Source organism: Hydra vulgaris, chromosome 12 (assembly GCF_038396675.1).
Source record: "Hydra vulgaris chromosome 12, alternate assembly HydraT2T_AEP".
Taxonomy (NCBI): Eukaryota; Metazoa; Cnidaria; class Hydrozoa; order Anthoathecata; family Hydridae; genus Hydra; species Hydra vulgaris.
The window spans coordinates 34,733,560-34,752,500 of record NC_088931.1 but is presented as its reverse complement, the minus strand read 5'-3'; the positions used below and the strand labels follow the sequence as shown (position 1 = coordinate 34,752,500).

The 18,941-nt window shown below is 27.9% G+C and overlaps 1 protein-coding gene across 1 annotated transcript in view; it reads right to left on the bottom strand.

The window, feature by feature from the left end:
* LOC101241393 (CUE domain-containing protein 2) overlaps positions 1 to 18,696 on the bottom strand; it is a 41,506-nt gene extending 22,810 nt beyond the window's left edge. The window contains exons 1-6 of the mRNA XM_065813043.1: positions 18,562 to 18,696; positions 18,302 to 18,448; positions 10,745 to 10,860; positions 9,854 to 10,010; positions 9,099 to 9,264; positions 6,433 to 6,497 (exon numbers count right to left, since the gene is read on the bottom strand). Coding sequence (XP_065669115.1) covers positions 6,433 to 6,497; positions 9,099 to 9,264; positions 9,854 to 10,010; positions 10,745 to 10,860; positions 18,302 to 18,448; positions 18,562 to 18,653 — 743 coding nt within the window. The 5' untranslated portion in view covers positions 18,654 to 18,696. The remainder of the gene's footprint in view (positions 1 to 6,432; positions 6,498 to 9,098; positions 9,265 to 9,853; positions 10,011 to 10,744; positions 10,861 to 18,301; positions 18,449 to 18,561) is intronic.
* Between the last annotated feature and the right edge of the window lie 245 nt (positions 18,697 to 18,941).

Here is an 18,941-nt window from a genome sequence, read left to right as displayed (position 1 = left end):
TTTGGCTATATAATATTTAACTTTTTTTTGTTGTTAATTCACCTCCCCAAGGCCGATGAGGAGGTGAATTAACAAAAACAGATGAGGAGGCTACTTAATTGTGGTTATAACCCTCTCTCAACTCTATAACTCCGAAACACAAACCTTGACAAACGAGGTAACTGCGCGGAGAAACAAGTTGAGCGCAGTATTACCAGGGAAGTGGTGGGGATCGATCTTGGAACCTCTCGCTTATAAAGCAAGCACTCTACCACGAAACCACTACCGCAGGTCTTATTCAATTCTTCACAGATAAAATTACTCAAATTTAAATATAAATTCTATTTAATTCTTACCTTCTCACCACTTTTCTCACTCTTCACTACACATTATCTATTACACTACCATTATATTATGTCCCTTTTGATATATTCTTGAAGATTAATTTAGATGCATCTTGGTCTAATAGTTTATTATCATATTTATCTGTTTAAATGTTTCATATTTCATTTAATCAAATCCTTTGCTTGATTAAGAATACTTTGCTTCATTTGTTTATAACATCTTCCTGTTGCACACTTGAGTGACTACGCTTGTTATTTTTGTAACATTACTTATGAGAAAGGAAAGAGTCCGTCCTCGAACTTAGATGCAGCATCAAAACAGCAGAAATGCATAAAATTTTTAGTGAAGGAATATTCAAATATACGACATCATGTCAATCAACAGCATTGTTGTGAATAATTATAACCATTATAACCAATAAATTTCAAGTAAACATCAAACAAGTTAGATCTTGAATAATTAGCAGAATTTCGGACAAAAATCAAGGTTTCAAACAGCAAAACAGCAAAGTTGCTAATAACAACAAAATCAGTAAAATCTCGAATATTCAGCAAAATTTTGAATAAACAAAGAAACAGAAAAATTGTAAATAACAAGTTCAGTAAAATCTTGAACAATAAGCAGAACGCTTTGAATAAAGAGTGAAACAGCAAAGTTGCAAATAACGACAACATCAGTAAAAATTTTGAATAATCAGCAAAACAGCAAAATTGCATTATTAATTTCTAGGAAACTCATAGTGGTTGGAGGGGTTTCCATTCAGAAATTACACAAGTTCTAATTTCTGCCATTATCGTAATCATTATTCTCTAGCTTTTATTTCATTTTTACAGGCTGGACATTTGCAATTATGAGTAGACATCTGCCACGAACGCCTTCAAAGAATCATTTAGTGAATACATGTCACGATTGCATGAAGTAATTATGGGTAGTCAATAAATTCCTATAGGTTGCACTTTTGTGCAGTCTTTGCTGATAAATAGCCCTGTGGTAACTTCAGGTGAAAGGAGCAATCAATAGATCTTGAAATCATACCCCTTTTTAGTAATTTATTTAGAGGTAAAGCAATATTGGCAAAATCGTTGATAAATCTCCTATAATAACTGCTGAGTCCAATAAACCCCATTTTTGGGCACTGGATAATCTTTTGCTGCTTTGATATTTTCCAAATCTGGTTTAATACCATCAACGGTAATATATCCTAAAAATTTTACTTCATTTAGTCAGAAGGTACATTTCAGTACGTTTAATTTTAACCCAGCTATTCTTATAGCTTCAATTATCATTTGTATATGTTTGAGATGTTCTTTATATGTGTCTGAGTATATCAAGATATCATCTAAATAGAGCAATGCAAATTTTGTATAGACGACAATTCAAATGAATAATAAAGTTCAATGATTTGTTAGCACCTCTTCAATATCCTTGTCCTGTGATTTCCTTTGAGATTTGTTAAGGCGGTTCTTTGTCCAATGGGCTGAGAATTGCAAGTGTCAATAAAATGTTGTACCACATCAATCTGTCTAATTTCTTGTAAACCTTGACCAAAAACATTTGTTGTTGTTTGATAGCAAAGTCAATAGTTGAAGTTGTTTCTCAAGGTTCAACATGGCATTAATATCTTTACTTCTGTCAAATACATCAATCCTGCAGGTAATCGAGTGCCATGTTCTTCAGGAGCTTTGGAGGTTAACAACATGAAGTTTAACTTAGACACACCATTGGTTATGGTAGGGAAGACATAGACATTTTGTTCTTCACAATGATTTGTTTCTGGTATGAAGAGACAGTCTTCCTCAGTTTCTAAGACTTGTATTTAGTGAAGACGGCTTCATGTTACGATACAGTCTTCATTTCCTTCTTTGCACATACCTTTGTTATAATTGATTCTACAATATTTTTCTTTGGTAATTTCTGTAAAAATGCTGTGTTATTTTGGTTAGGTTGGGGCTTACTGCTTTTCCCTAGTTGACTTACTGGGACTTGAGAGTGAGTATTGGAAACTTTTTGGGACACATATTTTTAACTGGTGTGAGGAGGGTGTCAGACTGAAGGGTTACACCTCAGTACTGATTTAACTGGATAATATTCATTCTTTCGGTCTTATTCTCAGTGTGGTAGGTAAATCTCAAAAACAGACATTATTTTGTGTTCTAGGGTGGCATAGGGTGTCATATACAATTCCATTGGGATTGAAGTTATTGCTGATAGGTTTCCTAATCATTAGTGCATTGAATTTTTCTCCAAATGTAACCAGATGATTTCCACAGTCTAATCTGACATTACACAGCTCATAAAGTCCTATCCTAAAACTATTTGATGAGTTAAGTCTTTAGCAATTAGCATTTCATGCTCAAATATATTACCTTTGATATCAATGGGGCATAAGGTTTTTCCAAGGACATGGAGTGGTGTTCTATTACCAGTTTTCAGGGTACCATAGTAAAGTAGTGGTTTAACAATATGTTTCTTAATATTTTCAAAGATGGTTTCATCCAATATACTGCATCTATCATCAGTGTCCATAAAAATAAGCACTCTAAATTTGTACACTTGACCCCACATTTCAGAACCAGGGTGCTCTTTAGAATCTGATTCGAATGTGTTGGAGGATTTGGTTATCTGAATGCAGACTATTTTTTGATTTATTGTTTTGAAATTGCCTTTTTGGGGAAGAAGTATTATTAGATGAAGTCAAGTTTAGGGTATAATAACTCCAACAATTAGGTTGGAGTGATATATGTAGATAAATGGAAATTTTTTTTGTAATACATTCTTGTAGGGTGTTTCCTACTCCTAAGCACCAATTACATACTACTTGCCAGTCACTGGTACAAAGGTTACGCCTAGTTGGTTGAAATCTTTCATGCTGGGTAAGACGGTTATTGTTCTACCTTAATGAGTCTATTTCCATTTGTAATTCAACAGTACGCTGATTTAAGATTGATCCCAGATTTAAGAGTGATCCCAGTAGGTAGTAGCCACAACTGTTTGATTAGGGGAATTTAAGAGTGTGTCTAGCTTAGCTTCTAATCAAGAGATGGTTGAATCTGACACAATTTGGTCTTGCAACTTAGCAAATGCTACTGCGGCTTGGTAGTTTACAGACTGATTTAGTTTTAATGCATTGTATAGGTTGGGCTTCAAACCTTTGATAAACAAATTTAACTTAGTTTATCTAGGGTGTAAATATAGGAGGTGAGGTCAGTATCTTGCGTTAAGCTAAACAATTCCATTTTTTGGTTCCATACCAAATTTGCATTGTCATAATATTGGCTGTTCTTGAAGCTGGTGAAAATCATTCTTAATATGAGTGAGGAGAGTTTCATAATACACTAAAGCGCTATCTTCTAAGTATAAGGGTAAATAAATTTCCATAGGTTATCAGGGCTTGTGAGGAAGAAAATCGTCAAGCGTGTTATATCGCGCTCGCAAAAATTAGAATATGTTTTCATCAAGCGTGATTATGTGCGTTCGAGATAACGTCGGCGAGCGCGATCATGAAAATTGCTGAAGGTGATGCTCATAAAAAGCTTTTTATTTTTTATATCTTTTTTTATTTGTTACATAACTATTTCGTCAAAAAATGTTTGAATTAGTATCACACTCATGAAACTACTACAACGAAGTAGATTTTTATACTTCCAAACTTCTTGTATATTGTCAGATTGCAATTTTATTTTTAACTATTTATGTTATAAAAACAAAATATCAAACAAAAACGCAACTTCTTATTGATTTAGTATTGAAGTATAATTTAGTGAATTTCGTTGTTTTGACATATGTATTTTAAAATGTTACGCTGTAAACTTAATTAACGGTTAATGGTTTTTATATTTCTTAATATTTTTTATTCAAATTAATTATTTAATTTTTTTTTTTAATTTCTTTTTTAAATTACGTTTTTTTTTATCTTAAAAAAATAACACAAGAATAATTTGAAAATCTTCTTTTTTAAAAACTATTCATTATAAGTTAAATAACAGATTTTCCCCTCAACTTTTGTCAACGGTGTTTCCTCTTCTACATTGTCGAAACAGCTAATTCATCAGTCATGTCTTTATCAGCACTGTCTATTTCATCATCGTCATCAAAAATTTGATTTGTAATCAATGTTGTTGCTGTTTTCATATAGTCAACTGGATCATCATCAACTTGAACCACTCGTCTCTTATTCAAATAAATTTCTTTTGCTCGCTTTTTAATCAGGATTATTTCTTCTTTTGACCAGCTTCCATGGTTTCCTAATATCATAATGCTATCATTTAGAGTGTCGTGATTCATAGATAAACGTTGATCTGATAATATGCTAGTTACTGTGCTAAACATTCGCTCCACGCTTGAGTTTGATCCGGAAATTGCGAAGATAATCGATATAACTTTTAATAAATTAGAAAACTTTGACATTTTGTATAAGAACGTTGACCTCCAAATTTCTCCTGTCTGGCGATTGCGTACCATTGCTTCAAAATTAGTTCTTGAATGAATCAAAAAAAGTTTCCTATCTTGGAAAACTAACTTTTCATTAAAATTGGAATGTTCCAATGGTGTTTTAAAATGCGTGGATAAAAACTTTATTTCTTCCAAGCCAAACTATTTAATAAATGTTGACATCGTTACTTTGTTTCTTTTTCGAATGTCCTTGATTGCGAACATTCTAAACAATAGAATCGTTTTAAATTTGAGTTAAAATAAATAATAGTTAATAAAAAACCTATACTATGAACAAAAACTCATTTTAAAAATTACTCTAATATTAATATTTATTTTTATTATTAACGATGTGTGGAATATTACAAACAATAAATCAAATAAATCTTACCTGATATTTTCACAAGATTAAAAATACTCTGTAGTTTCAATTTTCTTATAATGGTTTTCTAATTTTCTATTCTTATTTTATTTGCACGTTTTTGTATTCACATTGTGTTTCCACGTGCACATTCCATTATTGAAACTAGTGACTATTAACGACTTCAAACTGCTCATTCATTATGTAAGTGCAAAAGAGAACAACTTAGTGTTTTTTATATTTTATATCAGTGCTTTGATAATAAGAATATCTTTAATAAAAAATCTTTTTTAAATATTTTATGAAAATAAAAAATAATCCCGAACTATTGGACGAGCGTTATTTTATACGCTCGTTATAAGCTGAACGAGCGTTGTTTATCACGCTTAGAGCGTTTGAAAAAGTTTTACGAGCAGAGCGCGATCGCGCTTGCTTCATCGCAAGCCCTGGGTTATGCTTCTGTCTCCACACCTTTGAACAGTTTAGGCTGCAGCACTTGAATAGGTTTTATCGCTGAGTGCTCTAAAATTTGTTCTGAGGCATATCATTTTTCACTGTACTTTTTCTTGGAGAGTGGCTGTTGTCTTGTTTAAATAGATTAGTATCAAAAAATAAAACAAGTCGGCAGAATTGAACAAGTTGTCGAGAGAGGTATGAGAAGTATTGGCAGTATGGGAAGAATGAGTTGGTTCAGTAAACTGACATATTTTACCAGTTAGTATTAATAGTCATAGTTCAGAGTAATCTGGTGTCAGTAAAATCTGGTGTGAAATCAAAGTAAACAAAAGTTATTCTTTTGTTATTCAGGTGAATTGATCGACCCAAGTAGAGATGGAATCTACCTGAATCCAGGGCAATGCCCCCAGAATGTAGCAAAACTAGTTAGTATTCTTTCAGATTAACAATAGGACTAATAACAACCATACGCATTAACTCCTGGTAAATGTTTCAAATAACTACTACCAGTTAATTATAGCATATTCTCTAGTAGCATATATTCTCCAAATAAGATAAATAGTTACTAATTCTGTTTATATGTCCATAAACGTTTAGCTACATAATATTTAACTCATTCAATTCTTCACTGATAAAACTACTCAAATCCATTTATTTAAAGCCTAAATATATTCGTTTGGATTTAAGTCAGCAAAAATGTTGGCAAATGTATATACACATAGTATTTATGTACACGTATATATAAAAAGTAAATATGTATATATATAAAGTAGATATGTATATATATTACAGTTTAAACTTATTTTAAAGCAGTCCAGCAAAATGTCACACCTTTAAAAACTTGTAAAAAAAATGCTTACAAAAGATCTGCACATGGATCTTTTGTGTCTTGGATCTTAAGTTTTTCTTTGTCTTCTTCCTCAAACTAAAAAAAAAATAGTCATTTATAAAAAAGAGACTTTTTTCCAAGTTTCAATTTGTCTATTATGCATAAATTATTCTTTAGCTGTTTTTCTAGCCTTACAAATTTCTGATGATTTAAAAGGAGATTACTTTGACATAATTAAAATAATAATACATATGAAATATTAATGAATTCATTTATGAAATTTGAAATTAAAATAATAATACATATGAAATATTAATGAATTCAACTATGAATAAAAACGAATGAAAGTAAAGTATACTGGTAAAAAACATAAAGATGATGGTAAAAAATTAAAAATTCTACCCAAGTGAGTGGTAACCCATATGTTTTACATTTGTTTTTAATTTTTTTTTAAGTGGAACAAAAGATTATAGTCTAGAGCATATAAAAACTCAGGTAACACTTGTTGTGTGTGTATGATTTAAAATATATATGCACAAAAATTAGATAAAAATTGTTTTTTTTTCCTTCAAATTTAAGCATTAAAGAATTATTAATAGTTAAATCAAGTAAATTAAACAATTGCAAATAATATTTTTAAACACAGAGCTCCTTGATCAATGGTGGATTCAAAAAGTTAAAAATGATTTATCAATGATATGTCAAATATATTAATGTATTCTACAAAAACAGTACTTAGTTTTTTCCAAGAACAAAGCAGTACTAAATCAGTAAAGAAAAAAAAGAAATTTGAAAGAAAAAAAATCACTTGTCCAATTCCTTGAGCTTCCTGATAATCCTGATTATATATATATATATATATATATATATATATATATATATATATATATATATATATATATATATATATATATATATATATATATATATATATATATATATATATATATATATATACATACATAAATACATACATATAGTCTTACCCTTAGATGATTGTGCAATAAAATAGAACTTTTGTATGCTTAAATTTTAATTTTTGACTCAAATTTTTTGTTTTTATATTGAATTTACAAATAACATTTTTATAACAAGAGATTCATACTTGTATACTTAATACAAAAATTATCTACTAAATCAGAAAAAGTGCCAAAAAAGTATATCACTCCTAAAAAAAAAAAGTATATCACTCCTTAAAAAAAAAGTATATCACTCCTTAATAAAAAAAAGTATATCACTCCTTAAACAATTATTTTGCTAATATAAAACTTATAGTTAATTTGTGCGCCTTTTGCGTTAATGACTGCAAGATATCTTTTAGGCATTGAAACTACTGAAAAATTATTTTTAAACCATTGCAGGACAAATTTTTCCCACTTCCTAATGAGAATTGACTTTAATTGCGACGAACTGGATGGTTTTTGGTCAGCTACTTCAATTTTGAAAAGCAAATTAAGTATATAAATATATACTTAATTATATACTTTTAAAGTATATTAATAAGTATATAAAGTATATAAATAAATTATCAATTAGATTTAGGTCTGGTGACTGAGGAACCCAATCTAACTTCTTAATACTGCTTTTTTTTTAAACCACTAAGTAGCTGATTTTGATGTGTATTTTGGATTTCCACCCTGTTAAAAGATAAAATCACAAGATAAGCCAGCACTTCTGTCGCTTGATCTTAGTTTTCGTTTCATAATAACAGTATAAACCTTTTTTGTCATTATTCTGTCAATCAATTCAAGTTAGCTAACACTACTCGAAGCGGAAGTACCCCAAACCATCATTTGTCCTATTATAAATAGGAAAAAATAAGTTAGAAGTTTGTATAGTAGAATATTGAAACATTATAATAAAGCTTAATGGTAATTTTTTTTGCTGAAAAGTTAGTTTGAATATCTTCAATCAAGCAAATTTGTTTCTTTTACGGGTTTTTTTCTGCAATTTTACTTATATAACAGAAAAGTAAAGGGGTGACTTTTTTGATTAACACATATTTAGGAGTGATAATTACTTTTTTAATTTACACTTTTTATGATTCAATGGATAATTTTTGGTTTTAAGTATAAAAATATGAATTTTTTTTTATAAAAATGTTATTTAACCTAAACTCAATATTAAAAAAAAATTGGGGTCAAAAATATAAATTTAGGCATACAAAAATTTGTTTTGATTGAAAAATCTCAGGGGTGATTTTTTTGACATACTGTATATATAAAATTAACTATCTTAATATAATGTTAGTTTTCATAATAATATGCATAACGTATTGTATTATACTATATTATACAATACATACTAGATGCAATACATTGCATTGCCGTAACTCAAAAAGAGTCAAAAGTGTGTTTTGTTAATTTCAAATAGTTCTATATTAGTGTTCCTTGAATTTACTGCCAAAACATTGAAGCAAAATATAAAAGTACAAGAAAGTTCTTACAGATTGGAAAATAGAAACAGTAAAAAAAAGGTGAATTTACAAAATGAACTAGTAAGATTTGTCACTACATTTATTACCAGGAAAAAATAATGTTATTTTTTTACTAGATGAAATAAAAGTTGATGTAGTGCTATAAACAAACCAGATATATTCAAAACTTTTTATGTTCAGTGCCATTTTTTTAAATTAAACAAGATCAAGGGGTGGATACAGGTTATCTACAAATCACACACACAAAATAAAAATCATACACTATTGTTATGTTGAGTAACATTGTGTTCTTGACAAGCTTTATTAGACAATATGGCGTTTGCAGCTTTATTAAGATTCCCATGAGCATATGCTAATGAACGCCTTAGTTGGTCTTCAGGAATACCTGGATAAAGGTCTTTTAACCTTTGCAACTTATCACAGTAACTAAAAAATAGTAAGTTAAAAACCAGTATAATTTTATGGAATTACTTATTCAACTAATTAGTAACTAATTATTCAGCCAGTCAGTAACTGTTATATCATATATATATCATATTTCAAATGCTGTTGAGATCCAGGCAATATCTAAGACATCCAATACAATATTTTTATATTCTATAATATTTATATTTTATATTATTATATTTTTATATTCTATTTACAAATTTTTAACAACTCATGTTTCTTGTTTAGTTTCATTTGTAAATCAATCCTTACTTTATCCTTATTTAAACAACTCTTATTTTATCCTTTATTCAATCAGTTAGAAGATTTTTATCTCTAATTTCTGTCATTTAAAGCTTTTAATTTTTCTCAAACAAATTAAGCTGTAATTTTGCTAAAATTGATCAATAACTGAAACCTATTACTTTCAGTTTTTATTTTTATTTAAAACTAAATCTATTACTTTAAGTTTTTATTGCTAAAATACTTGCTTCATTTATATTTCAACTATGCCACCATATTTCACTGTGCCACCAAATATTTAATATTATTTTATTTTATCTATTCCTATACTTTAGTTGCATCTCACCTAATTTTTTTTTGAGAATTTAAGTGAGTACTTGATAATTCATTAGATGGTATATCAACACTGTTTTCTGTTTTTTTATTTATGTTACTACATTCCATATTCCTTGTTTCAGTAAGTAGCAGATTTGACATTAAATTTGTGGATACAACAACCTTTTCTAAAATAAAAAAGATAGCAGACAAAATACAGTTTAATAGAAAATCTGAATAGAAATTGATATCTGCATACACACAGATATATATATATATATATATATATATATATATATATATATATATATATATATATATATATATACATATATATATACATATATATATATGTGTATATATATATATATATATATATATATATTATATATATATATATATATATATATATATATATATATAAATATATAATTTCTCAGATGTAAACCTTGAGGATAAATGCTGCTCCGAAAAATTACATAAGCATTCAAACATAACAATGGTTTTGTTAGACTCCAAGAAGTTTTTGAAAAAAATTGTTTCTACCAACAGCAACAATTTCAAGTGTCTTCTTGAACTTATCAAACAAAATTACCAAAACTTTAATTTTTTTCTTAAATTGAATTAATAAAAAATGCAACATTGTTAATAATAACACTTTACTGTTAATATTTTATGTTCCCTTACATTTAATGTTTATTGGGTAAAAAATTTTTCTTGTGTAGAAAACTGTTTAAACAAAAAATCATATTATTAAAAAAACATCCTTAAAAAACACCAGCTTTAACATTTAACATCAATTCAACTTTATCTTGCTTATATTCTTTATCTTTATTTTCTTATAAAGCATTATTCTTAGTTCTTCAATAATTTTAAAAAGCAAAAATAACATTTAAAAAATACAAGAAAAAGAAAAGAAAACCTTCTTCAGGACAAACTTGCTCTAACTCATTTTTTGTTTGTATATTCTTTTTTAGTGTAATAGTACCTGCTTCAATGCGTTTTGCCAAAGAAAACATCCAGTTTATTATACTGTCCCTAAAGAGATTCATTTAAATTTATATATATATATATATATATACATACATACAAAGTACTGGTCAAAATTATAGCAAAAACTCTTAAAATAAGATTGTCATGTCAAGTTTTTGTATGCATTAATCATATTGTTGAGAGGTACTGTTTTTTTAAAATGCGTTTACATTAGTCATAAAATTAAAAATTTTTTTCATTACTTATCTTTGAAATATACTATTTTACAAACATATACAAAAAATGTTGGTCAAATTTACAGCACACTCACATTCATACGTAATTTTGACAGTGTGTATGATTAAATGCATTTGGCGCATTGTTGTGTATGATATTTTATTTATCTACTAGAGTCATAATTAATTATTTAAAATAGCAAATCTTATAATTTTTCAATGTTTTTTCAGTAATTTTAAAATTAAAACATCATTTATGCAACGGGTCGCAAAGTAGTGAGCTCTGAGCGGCGACAACTTGTAAAAAACTTACTTCAACAGCAATTTAATATTACTGATATTGCTAAACGTGCTAAAACTTCGAGAAAATTTGTCTACAATATTGCTGATAAAATTAAATTGAATTTACCAATGAAAAATCAACCAGGTCAAGGACATCATAGATGCACTAATTCTACAGAAGACCGTACTGTTTAACTCGACAGCAAGCTGTTTATTTGAATTGTACTGATTCAAGTAGAAAAATTGCTATGGAGTTGAATCCTGCAAAAGAAAAAACAACTAGTGCAAGAACAGTTCATCATTGTTTGTTAGAAAATAGGTTGAAAAGTTACACACAGAAATGACATTGTTATTGAAATAAGGCTCAGAAAAAGAAGACACTCACTTGGTGTAAAAGCTACGTTGATTGGACTCAAAATCAATGGCGTCATCTAATATTTAGTGACAAACCACATTTTGAAGTCATAAATAGAAAGATTCACAAGTTTGTACATCGTCTTCCTAATGAAAAAGATTTACCATTTAATTTAACGACAAGACCACAAGGTGGTGGTGGAATTATTTCTGTAAATGGAATAGGTTTATTGAAGTTTTAAGAAGGTCATTTGAATGCTTCTCATTACTTAGAAGTTATTGCTGAATTACCTGACTAAATAAACTCTCTTTTTGATTCTGAAGCTGAAGATTGTTATTTTATGCAAGACAACACACCATATCACAAAGCAAAAAAAACTCTGGAATGACTTGCAACGAAGAATATTCAGTTCCTAGAATGGCCACTCACTTCACCAGATGCAAATCCGATCGAAAATCTTTGGTCAATTATTGATTAAAAACACAAATAACTTTAAGGATGCAATTCAAAAATACAAATGACTTAAAGGATGCAATTCAAGACATTTGGGATAAGACTTTAATTGATCTTTGCATTAAATAAGTAAACTCTGTTCCAGATTGTATTTCTCGAATTTTTATAGCTAAAGAATTCAACATTTCTTCATATTAAATCAAATTCTAATGTTTTTTATCTTAAATTAGTACTATGTGCTATAATTTTGACCAGCTTATTTTTCTGTATTATTCCTAAGTGAACTTTAAAACATGTTAACTTTAAATGTATTTTCAATTTTCATTCATTTTTGTAAAAAGTAAAAATGTTATTCTTCATATAAAAAAAAAAAAAGTTATAATTTTTCATTCAACCCTCCACTAAATTTTTATCATTCAATTTTTAATTTACATTTGTGCTATAATTTTGACCAATACTCCATACATATATTGAATTTAAAATAAAAAAAATTTCATGTGTCATAAATCGATGAACCTTTGTTAGAAAATATTGAAAACATGTTCAATTCCTCTAGGTTGTAAAAAAATGTCACCCCACAATTAAAATTAAAAATCGTCATTTATTTAATCTTGTTACTGCTACTACTAATACGTGTGCCTTTGCTGAAAATCATTTAAAACTTGTATAGATTAGAAGTGTTTAGAACTTTAGAATATTTCTGGAACAATTTAGAACATTCTGGAACAATTTAGAACATTCTGGAACAATTAAGAATATTTTAGAACAATTTAGAATAATCTAGAACAATTTAGAACATTCTGGAACAATTTAGAACATTCTGGAACAATTTAGAACATTTTGGAACAACTTAGAATATTCTAATATTATAATATATAATATTAGAACAATTTAGACTGTGTATATATAGCTGCTTATCTAATTTTATAGTTATTACCGAAGCGACACATGGTGACATACAAGCCTAGCGATAGTAGCATTTAAAAAAACAAGGATGTCTGGACTAATAATCTGGTAAAATTTGAAGACTCTCATAAAAGAAGAAGAATAGTCCTTTTGGAAGAATATTCACTGGAAGAAAAGTGCAGAATGCCTCTCCAAAAGCAAATTATCAGATGCTACCATTTCCTTGGACCAAAAATCAAAGGAAGAAAGGAGCAAATAGCGGAAATTTCCAAAGAAGTCACCAAATTGTGGAAGAATTAACTGAATTTTCCTTATGTGTCTGATCATTTATACAAGCAAAGCTTGTTAAAACACTGAAATGCTATGATGAATGTGTAAAGCAGGGAAGCTACAAACCCATTGATGAAATTTTTGATATTACTAAAGTGGATGGAACATGGTTATCTTCCGACGACAAGCAATTGTACCATCTCCAAGTGGAAAGCAAAGGAACAGAGTTATACTCTATAGGCCAAGCAGCCAGTAAAGAAACGATCCATCCCTCTAAAGGACAAAAACTTTCTAATAGGTCATCCAACTCATCATCTTACTATCCTGGTTTTAGTGATTCTGACTCCGAGGCTGACAATAGTGAATATGAAAACGAAGAAGAAGAAGAAGAAGAAGAAGAAAAAGAAGAAGAAGAAGAAGAAGAAGAAGAAGAAGAAGAAGAAGAAGAAGAAGAAGAAGAAGAAGAAGATGAGACTACTCCTACAACAAGCAGAAAATATCATAAAAGCAAAAATGCAGTCAACTTGGTGACCTATACAAGAGTATCAACAAACAAAGCTGCTAACATATGCAAGCAATAGGCACATGAAGGCATTGACATCCCAACTCAATGTCAATCAGCTATTTACAAGTCAACAATCAGAGGCAATCAAGCTTAAAAAAGAAATGATTAAAAAGTTGCATATGGAAAGTTGGTCCTTACACTTTGATGGCAAGCACATCAACAGAATTGATCATCAAGTGGTCATTCTTAAAAATGAAAGAAGAGAAATCAAATTGGATGTTCTGGGCTTGGTCGATGGCAGGGGAAAAACTATTGCTCAAGAAATTTCTAAAGTCCTTGATGAATTTCACCTATAGAATTCAATACAGATGATTGTTGCAGATATCACCAGCGTTAACACTGGAAAAAAGAATGGTGTTGTTGTAATATTGCAACGAATGTTCACAAAAAAACGCATCAACAAACCCAGTTTATCAGTTGTCAATAACATGTATTAGATAGAATCCTTCGTTTGGTGATGGATGAAGAACTTGGAAGTAAAACACAATCGCTGAACGTCGAATATCTCTTTGTATCTCAACTGTTGAAGGAGTATGAACAACTGAAAAAACAGCTTGATAACGGAATAGAAGTACTTCTCGAAATATCAGGCTGGAGAGATAATATGAAACTTTTATTTCATCTCACTTGAGTGTTCCGATTTTTTGATGAAAGGAACATTTTCCATTGATCAGGTTTCAGAAATTACCCAACATCAGCAATGCGAGGTGAAATTCTAGTGCTATACTAGCGATCCTGGCCTTCATTTTAATTCCTTCAACAAGGACAGCTGCAGAGAATATGTTATTTATATTGTATGGCTGGGCAAACCACTGGTTTACAGACCAACTGTAAAACAAAAACGACTTTAATAACTTGGCTGAAATACTGAATCCATACAAAAAGGCTTCAAGCTCTTTGAAAAATCACTGGAAGCAAGAGCTATCCATGCTACAGATCCCTAGAAGTAATCAATGCGCAGAGTGCGCAATCAAAGTAATGAAGGAAATATTTTTGTTGTGCAAAAATAAAGACAAATTGCACCTTCTATTCTATGAGTCATTGTTGGATTGAAAATTTATTGTATTACATGACTATGACATTCTAAACACATTTGAATTCATACATGGAGCATGGGTTGAAAAAAAGTCATAACCCTAATGTATATATATATGCAACCAGTTTCTTATCTAAAGAAAATCTCTTTCCATAAAGTTTTTTGATATAGGGATCTCAAACATAAAAAATTCTAGATCCCCCACTATATATATATATATATATATATATATATATATATATATATATATATATATATATATATATATATATATATATATATATGGTGGCCTATAACTCGACCTAGTTTTGAAATTTTGTAAATGGTAGATTATGACGTTTTTGATTTTCCACTGACAATTTTTGATTTTATGTTTACACCTAATTAAAATATGTACTACTAATTTTCCAACCTACTAAATCGTTGACCTACTGTATTTTTGACCAACTGAATTTTCAACCTACTAAATATTCAACCTACTGTATTTTTAATTCTATAAATATGTCTTTCCAGCATGTATTATACAATTATGATTGAAAGGAAGTGTTGATTTAAAAACGAGCCAAATTTCAATACTAGCCAAACTTGGCACAGTGGTTGAAGTGCTGTCTTCAGAATCAGGAGATATAAGGTTCGATGAATGCTTCGAAAACTTATTTGTTGTTAATTTGGAAAAAAAAAATTCGTAATTAAAAAAACAAACAACGTTAAAAGCACAGACCGGATAATCGGTTGAAAACAATTTAGGCCTCAGTAGGTTTTCTGAAAATTAGTTCCATTTTTTAGTAGATGTTCTTTTTGCAAAACAACTTTAGTAGGTCAAGATTTTTGTAGGTCTAACTATTTGACATGATATATATATATATATATATATATATATATATATATATATATATATATATATATATATATATATATATATATATATATGTATATATATATATATATATATATATATATATATATATATATATATATATATATATATATATATATATATATATATATATATATATATATATATTAGAAAAGCATTGGGATCATTGTATTGCTGCCATATTGCTGAATAAAGAAAAAATTTGCAAAAATATGTTCTTTACTATTTAAGCTGTTTTTGATGTGCTATTAGAATATAATTTTCGGTTGAGAAAGCGCTAGCAGTTTTAACTGAAGTGAAAACAAAATTAATGAAAACCAAGTAGCTATGTCTTCTAATAATAGAATAATGAATTTAACCTTTTTTAAGTTAAACTTGAATTTTAATCACTATTAGGAAGTTAGAAATACTTTCAAAGTATTTTAGATATATTATTCAAATTATTTTTTCTCTTAGTAATGTACCAATTGGACATTTGTGGCCTTTGCTTGTAACAATGACAACACACACAAAAAAAATATGTCAATGCTGATACTGATAAATTTTTTTATAATGCATAATATAAAACTAAAAAAAATAATAAACAAAAACAAAATCAATAAAAAAAGACCAATCAAGATGCAAATTGTGCACAGGTTGTATTCTTAGCTGATGTTGAATAATTGGTACACTACTATCAGAGAGAGTTATATACTTTATTTATAAATCAAGATAAATATTTGAATGGCATAGGTAATTTGTTTTAAAAAAACACTGATTCAATTATCCAAAGAATTTCAAAAAAAGATCACTTATAACAACTTCAAAGTTGAATGTTATTAATTTTGAAAGTTCTATCAATTAGGCAATCTATGAAGACTTACTTATCTATTAAGTTTCAAAACCTGAACCTTTTCTATAAATAAATATATAATTGTTTTGGTGGTGCTCCCAGAAGTCCTTAAATGAAGACCTAAAACACACACACATATTTATTTATATGAGGAAAAAAAGAAAACAAAACTAAAAAACTAATAACATATTTCTTGAGGAGAATGTTTTAAGTTTTAAGCTAGCTATGTTCTTCACAATAGAATCAACATGCACATTTATATATCAACATGTACATTTATATACCAACATGCACTACTATATACAAATATTATTTATCTTCTTCGTAATCTAAAAAAAATAAAAATGAATAACCTCTTAGACTGTACTGACTCACTCAACCTTAGATAAAAAATTTATATACACAAGTTTAATATAAAGTTTCAATTTGGATGATTTTTTTGTATTAAGTCAATAGCAATTTAACAAATCAAGTCTGACCATCAAAAGTTTTTCTAAACTATCGTTCAAAACTAAGTGTTCAATTATAAAAGCAATTACTTCGAAAACTAACTTTAGATCAAGTGTAATAACTTTAGACAGGCCAAATGGAATTGTTATGAAATTCATCTAAATTTAGACTATGGCCAAATGCAATAAACTATTATCAATTATGGCATAATAAATAAATTCAACAAAAAAACTTTCATTTTACAACTGTCAATTTTCATGAGAAAAAAAAATCATTAAAAATGATAAAATGCAAGAGATTTTTCATCCTTAGAGAATTAAAAATTTATTTATCAATTAAATAAACATTTTCTAATGAATCAGCCTCCAATGAATCCAAGAGGCAAAACAAGAAAAAGGGCATATTATTATATAAAAAAAGTTTTATTGAAAACTTGGTGTCTCCCATTCCAAAAATGGTAAATAATAGTTTTGGAAAAATATCATTTTAAAAAAAAAAAAAAAAAATTTAATTTAAAAAAATTTTTTTATATTTGTCTATTTTAAAAAAATGTTTATAAAATGGAAGTGTTCATTTATTTAAAAAAAATAAAACATGAACTATTTGTAAAAAACCATGCAACAAATAATTTATTAATAATTTAACACATAGTCCAATAATTAAATATCATTAAAAACAAGGATAATAAATAAAGTCCAAAAAGGTGCCGTGCTCAGTTTAGCAAAAATAAATATAAAATTTAACAATATAATATTGCAACCGCTAAAACACTGGTTATGGTCACGTAAATCCTTAAACTTCCTAATATTGATGAAATATTTGATTTAACAAAGGATTTTAATTCTCATTTAGAAAGCATTGCAAGTTAATTTCCATAAACTTAGTAACCATTTCGTTTATGGTTCTTAAAAAAATTTATCCTTAAAATCCTATTCCAAGAGTTTAAACTGTTAGTGATCAATGAAACATTTGTGTAGGATGTAATTTCTGCTTTATTGGCAAACAATGGCTAATTAGTTGAACTAGAATAAGTGGCCTCATTCTGTGTCCAAAGATAATGATCACTATCTAAACTGTATTTTAAACAAGCTTTAAAAAGCAAGAATAAAAAATAAATGGGGTACTAATTGAGTTTTAAACTTTAATCCTCTTCAAATGAAGAATAGTATTTTATAAATATGTCAGTAAAAAATATAACAACTTTATACATATCATTTTATTAATAGTTATTAAATATAACTTAACCTGTTTATATTTTTAAAACCAGGAATAAAGTCTGTCATCATTGCAGTAAACTCGTCAATATCAAAACTTGTTTCAACATCATTTGAATTCTTTCCAAGACTTTCCAAAACTGTAACCAAATACTCTAACAAAATTTCATCCACACAACTAAAATTACAACAGGTGTTTTGTTTTGTTAATATATATCAATTTCAATAATTTATATCCATCAATAACAAATAAATTTTTTTATATCCATCATTAATAAATAAATCTCTTACCTTAAATCACAATCTGTGTATTCAAATACAAATTTCTCAAGGGCATTTCTAGCATAATCTTTTACTATATCAGAAGACTTACTCTTATCCATAAATTTTTATACCTAGTGTATATATGTATATATATATATATATATATATATATATATATATATATATATATATATATATATATATATATATATATATATATATATATATATATATATATATATATATATATAAGAGTAGTCTATTAGAGGAGATTTTCAAATACCATACACTCTAGATTTGGGGCAAATATTAAAAAAACAACTTTCTTTAAAAAAATTTGAGCTTAACAGGAACCACTCAATCCTTACCCCTTAAGCACTTTTATAGAAAAAAAATTCATAAAAACC